General features: G+C 46.0%; 1 protein-coding gene across 5 annotated transcripts in view; it reads left to right on the top strand.

The window, feature by feature from the left end:
- Positions 1-363: 363 nt before the first annotated feature.
- ptprma (protein tyrosine phosphatase receptor type Ma) overlaps positions 364-6,224 on the top strand; it is a 142,404-nt gene continuing 136,543 nt past the window's right edge. For all 5 annotated transcript variants that reach the window (XR_011603275.1, XM_070985606.1, XM_070985605.1 and 2 more), the window contains exon 1: positions 364-682. Coding sequence is in view for 4 of the 5 variants with exons in the window: in XM_070985606.1 (XP_070841707.1) it covers positions 595-682 (88 nt within the window). In the remaining variant the exon portion in view is untranslated. The remainder of the gene's footprint in view (positions 683-6,224) is intronic.

The following is a 6,224-nucleotide window of genomic DNA, read 5'->3' as shown; positions in this document are numbered from 1 at the left end:
TGTTTTATAACCCTGATGACTGTAGACACAGCAGACCTTTCTATTGGTCAGACCACACAGGTAGAGGGGACAGGTTCTGCTCAGCTGTGATTGGACGGTTTCAAGCTTTCAGGTTCTTTATGTTTTCTAATGATTTCAGTTGAACTGTGTGAGCTGATCAGCGTGTTTCAACCTGGACATGTGGTCCAGTCCTATGTCCTCCTGTCTGTCTCTCTCCCTCCCTCCCTCTCTCTCTCCCTCCCTCTCTCTCTCTCTCTCTCTCTCTCTCTCTCTCTCTCTCTCTCTCTCTCTCTCTCTCTTGCCCCCCTAACGTCTCTCGCCCCCTGTGACGTCAGCGGCAGCTCGGTAAACGGAGCCAGTCTCTCTCTCCGCTCTGAGGAGAAGCGGAGGAAAAAGAAAGCGGAGAGACTGACACCCGCAGTCCCGTCTGTCTGCCTGTCTGTGTGTCCGTGTGAGCGGCAGACAGGAGACAAGAGAAGAAGAAAGAAAGAGAAAGAGAAGAAGAAGAGGAGCAGGAGGAGGAAGAGGAGGAAGAAGTGCGGTCGGAGTTGCTCGGTAGTTTTCCCTCGCGCTCCGGAGGGTCTCGGTGTGAACATGGAGCGGACTGGAACTTTCCGTCTGTCCGCGGCACTCTTACTGGTTTCACTGGGACTAACGGGCGCGCGGGCGGACACCTTTAAAGGTAAGACTAGTTTTTGGGTGATTCGGGGTCCGAGTCTCCGGGGGCTGGGGGGGCTGGGGTGGGGGTGGGGGGGTGTTATGGGAGTTGTTTCTATGTGTCGGCATCCAAGTTTCCAGCCGGAAAATCTCCTCCCTTCTCCTTCTGTTTCTGTTTCTCCTTCTTCTTCTCCTCGTTCTTCCTCTTCTTCTTCTTCTTCTTCTTCTTCTTCTCGTCTTTTCTGTGTCTTCAGTTTTCAGCTGATCTCAGACCAGACAAACTTTTAGGCTGTAGAACTGAAGCTGCGTCAGAAGGCAGAAATACTCCAAATACACCGCAAATACTGCAAATGAATACTCCCTACAGATCGTAGTACCACATCTGTTCCATCAGGAGCTGCTGCTGGAGAAACTGACTCCAGATCAGCCCGAACACACAGTGTGAACACAAACGGTTTGCATGCTGAACACTGATTTGATCGTTTGGAGGTGAAACTTCAGCTGCGATGATACAGAAATTCAGACTGAAGAAGATGAAGAGGAGGAGGAGGAGGAGGAAGAAGAAGTGGAGGAGGAAGAGGAAGAAGAAGAGGAGGAGGGGGAGGAGGAAGAAGAAGTGGAGGAGGAGGAGGAGATGCTGCAGAGACAGAAAATAATCAGTCAATCATCAAGTCACATTGCAGCATTATCATTGATCATATTGATCATATTGATCATATTGATCATATTTCAGGAGCGTTTGTGTAGGAATAGAGAGTAGAGAAGAAGAAGAGCCGTTGACCTCCATCTTCTCGCTCGTGTGAACGAGTCTGACTCGATGAACTCCATCGGCATTCTGCTGCAGACGGCTGATGAAGACGCTGAAGAGGAGACGGGCGAGACACGCATTCACTTTGTTGCGTGTAAACCGGTTCATGTATTGATCTCCATCAGATTCTGACTGTTTGATATTAAAAAAATCAAATGATCGTTGGATTTCTCCTGAAATACTACAGACACTACAGTGTGTACCTCACATTTTACTATGTATGTGTACTTTTAAGTATTAGTCACATATCAGCATGTTCCTGTCTGCTCATTTTGGATATTTTAGATTTATTGATCAACTCATAGATATTGATAGAAAAGAGAATGAGGTTATAAAATGAGTGGAATTATTTTTACGAGGCCTTTAATGTCCCTGCCGGACAGTGGGAACTCTCAGTTTAATCACCTGTCTCACTGCACTGAGCAGCAGCCATGTTGTGTGTTCTTATACTGCTGCTGCAGTACCTCAGATCAGTACTGCAGTAGAACGGCAGGGTTCTGCTGAGGCAGCTGTGTGGGTTCTCTGGAGAACCTGCTGTGTTCAGGTGCTTTGGTTCTGCTGACGGCTGGTTCCTGTGTTCTGATGACAATGGTGGTGATGATGATGATGATGAAGAGGATGATGATCAGGCAGCTGTTGTTCCTCTGCTCACCTGATGGGGGCGGCTCTCTCTGTTGGTTGTCCTCCCTCTGGACCGTCCAGAGACGTTTCTTTCTGCAGTTTGACGAGAACAAACGCTGATCCTGAAACTGATAATCGATCGATCTTCAGTTCTCTGAATCTGATCAATGACTGCAGCTGTGATCAGAAGATAAGGCTCCTCTTCACCTGCTCAGGTAACTGATACCTGGAGTCATGTGGGCTGAATGACCTTTTCAGTCCCAGTAAACATCTTGAATGAGACGTGGAGCCATCAGTATGTTCCCAGTCACAGAGGCCTGATGTCAGTCATTGTTTGAGGGCAGCAGGCTGATTTTCATGTAAACCAATTAGCAACAAAGTAATTAAGAAGCGTATGAGCTCATTAGGAGTTTGTTTACTGTGTGTGTGTGTGTGTGTGTGTGTGTGTGTGTGTGTGTGTGTGTGTCCTCACATCCCTGCCGTCATCATAGTTTCTGTTGAGGAAACGACTCGTTTATTCAGAGTCAAGCGAGCTCAGACGTGGAGGACTGTGACTGGACTCAGCAGCGTCAGGTTCTCCACCTGTGGCTCAAGCTGCACCTGAACATGGTCACTTGCACACTGAGCTTCTGGGGGGGTAAAAGAAGACAGAAGGCCCGAGGAAGACCAGGAAGTCCCTCAGCCAGACAGATGCTTCAGGTGGTTCGGCTGGATCCTTCTATAGGGCCAAATGATGTCGTTACCTGGTCCCCAAAGATGTCCGTCTTGACTCCAGCTTGTACATCACAATCCTCAGACAAGGCTCTGAACACTGGAGCCCAGAACCCTGCCAGCTTAGACCAGTGCCAGAACCTGCGATCCATGTCTGACTCTAATGAGCCTTACTGAAATGGATCTGGTGCAGGACTTGAACCAAGTGAAGCCCAGACCTGCACATGTAGACGTACCAGTCACTCCGTCTGGACCGCTGTCCCATAAAGGTGGGAGTCAATGGGACGTCACCAATCGATCCAGTTCAGATTCTTGGGCAGTCCATTTGGTACAGAATTGATTCTTGATTCAAAACCAAACCTGGACTGAATTATAAGAAAAGGTGGAAGAAAAGGTTCTCGGACTCTTGCTGTAGTGTTTTTGCCGAACCATTTGGTGTCGACTTCAGTCCACTGACATACGGAATGAAAGACGACGGTAGTTACGCTAAACGATCCGCAGCCTTTTCCTTTTAAAACGTTAAGTTAACGTAGGGCTGGCCGATAGAACGATAGCGATATGTCTCGCGATAGACACGTCATCAATATCAATAAAAAATGCGTTCGATAAAGCATTCGATAATTTTTTTTTCTTCGTCAGAAGAAACCTGAAGTTGTGAAGCGAGGTTGGTTGCATGAACAAAGGCACTCGCTCTCAGGTAACTGAGCAACGTAGGTAGTAATCGCTAATCAGTGAGAGAGACACGCTAACAGCCAATCATGTAACAGTATCAAGTTCGGTTGCACCGTGTCGTTGTCTCATGTTTGATGCTCCGCGAGGAGTGAGATGAGAAACAGAAAGTGAGCGCTGCAGCGAGCGAAGAATAAAACAGGGAAAGTCAGCTCAGTTTGGAGTTTTTTGGATTTTATAAGTCGGACCGTCGTCAGACCAATGTGGTCTGTAACTTATGCAAGACTGTCGTCCCCACCAAGACCAGTAACACCACAAACTTATTGAACCAGCTTAGCCGCGCTCACTCTTTGGAGCGCAGCCGTATTCGCCAACGTCCGCCAACCGCAGCCCACCGACAAGCAGCTGACCGCCATGCAGAGGTATCTGCTTCAGTGCCTGATGACAAATCATCTAAAAGGCACGAAGACGTAACGGAGGCAGCGGCATCTCATACAGCTAAAGACACGCTTCACTGAGCACTGAGGAGAAGCCAGCTTACAAACAGCTCTTATAATAAAAATATAACTGAACAGTTCATGTATGTTCAGAGGAAGAAGAGCGACTGAAGTTGTTCTTATGTCCAGGCTGGTTTTATAGTTCAGTCAGTGTTACTGTGCTGTCATCATGTTTGTTTGTTTGTTTGTTTGTTTCTGCTGTGTTTCTAAAACACTGCACATATCTGAAAACATTTTATTCAGCAGAAGGTGAATCAGTTTGTGAACTTTCTGCACGAAACCTGCAGAAAAAAAGTTCTCAGGTTTCTCTGTTTACATTTTTACACTTTTTTTACATTTATTATTCGAGTGTTTTCCATGGTTGTGTTGACATTTCATTTCCTTTCTGCCTTGATAGCTGAGGGATTATAATCAGAGGAAGGTTCAATTTAAAATAAAAATGTTTAAATTAAAACACTTAAAAACACTTATATCGTGACAGAGTTTTCAGCCATATCGCCCAGCCCTACGTTAACGTCATCTGTCCAGCAGTGGAATTCATCATACTGTTAACCAACGTTTAATCGGATTTTTGACATTGGTGAATGAGAATCAAGATTCTTATGTGACTTGATTTTTTCGCTCACCTGTGCTGTCCCAGGTGTCCTCAGGTAACCCCAGTCTGTTACGATCTTAAAGATCGAATGAGTTTTTAATTGGATCCCCTGGGCAGATGACAAAAGCACAAACACAAAGAGCCGTTTACAAAATACAACGGTTTGTTAACCACAATGCTGGGTACAAAACTACGGAAAAGAAAGCCAGGAAAAACAAAACAAGCAAACTCTGCGAGCTAGCAGCCAAACAGTAGCAGAAAAAAAACATTACTAAATCATACAGTACGTCTTACCTTTGCTGTTGTGTGGTCAAAAGTTATATTCCGGCTGGAAAAACACGCTGCTAATGTCTCCTCCTATGACTCTGCGTCAGTTTGAGATCAATCACGAGGGTCCTGTTTGTTCACATAAAGAGGAGGGGGTTTCTAGAGTGGAGGGAGCGCTCTTCATGCCATAACCTATCTCTGGGCTTACTTCCTGCTGGATCGTCATCGGTGTTACTAGCATGAATTTGCCCCTCGAATCTCTTGACTCTGACTGGTCAATAGAGGTGTCAATCATCAGCTGTTGGCTGGTCTAACTGCGCAGTGAGTTTCAGCGCTGCGTCTCATGAAGGAGCAGAGCGCTCACAGAGGACTCTGCTCAGCAGCCCCACGTCTTATTTTACTGTTTCATTTGCATTTTGTCCTTTTATGAGAGCAAAGAACAACAGCAAGCAGAAAAAGGCTGAAAAAGTGTTTTCAGCAGAGGAGTTCCTGCATATGTTTGGACGAGATAACGGTACTCTGCCCAGATGAGCACCTGGATATACCTGTGTTAAAACATCTGTCTTCCAGATGAAAGAAAAAAAATACCGTCATATACCGTGAAACCGTTAGAATTTGAAAAATACCGTGATATACATTTTTGGTCATACCACCCAGCACTAACCGTGTGAAGTGAAATGGGTTGGTTAGATATTTCCCAGTGCAGGAGCGGATTTTGATGGACCAGAATTTGTCTCCAGCTGACACCAGTCTACGTCGGGAGGGTGGAACAGTCTTACGAATGGTTGCAGCCCAACAGTAACTCCAGAGGGTTGGAAGGGCTAACCGCCCTCCGCCCTGTGTCGCTGGTTCTGTCAGTATTCTGGGAGGTTTGCCTCCACGTAAGAAGGATGAGATCAGCTTGTCTACAGAATAAAAAAAGGATTTTGACTGGAAAATGATCAAACATCGAAACCTGTGTGGAAGCGGTTGATTCGACCTGGCTGGGATAATTACAAGGTGCTCTGTCTTTGGAAATCAAGAGACCCAAGAGTAGAGTAGACACTGCTCAGCGTGCTCGGCAAGCCCCGGCCTTTATTTGAGTTCAGTCTAACTGGTTGATGGAATCAATAATTTCCTTTGTTTGCTGGCTTTGTTCAGTGTTGAAGGATATTATCTCTCCTTTAATTCCAGCCTTGAGTGTCTCCCACAGCAGTTGAGCTGGATTTGTTGGTTAGCATGTATACTGTAGTAGTATAGTAGCATAGTAGTAGTAGTGGTATAGTTTCTCATACTCCTGTTTCATTGTATCCACATCACCAAACCGACACAAAGTGTTAAATACACTGCACATTAGTTTTGTCTCTGCTTAAAATGAATGTTTTGGGTCGTAGAGCAGCTTTCCTGCTCCAGGCTTCAG

This window comes from Chaetodon trifascialis, chromosome 18 (assembly GCF_039877785.1).
Source record: "Chaetodon trifascialis isolate fChaTrf1 chromosome 18, fChaTrf1.hap1, whole genome shotgun sequence".
Classification (NCBI taxonomy): domain Eukaryota; kingdom Metazoa; phylum Chordata; class Actinopteri; order Chaetodontiformes; family Chaetodontidae; genus Chaetodon; species Chaetodon trifascialis.
The sequence above is the reverse complement of the archived record's forward strand: the minus strand, read 5'-3'. Positions and strand labels throughout refer to the sequence as shown.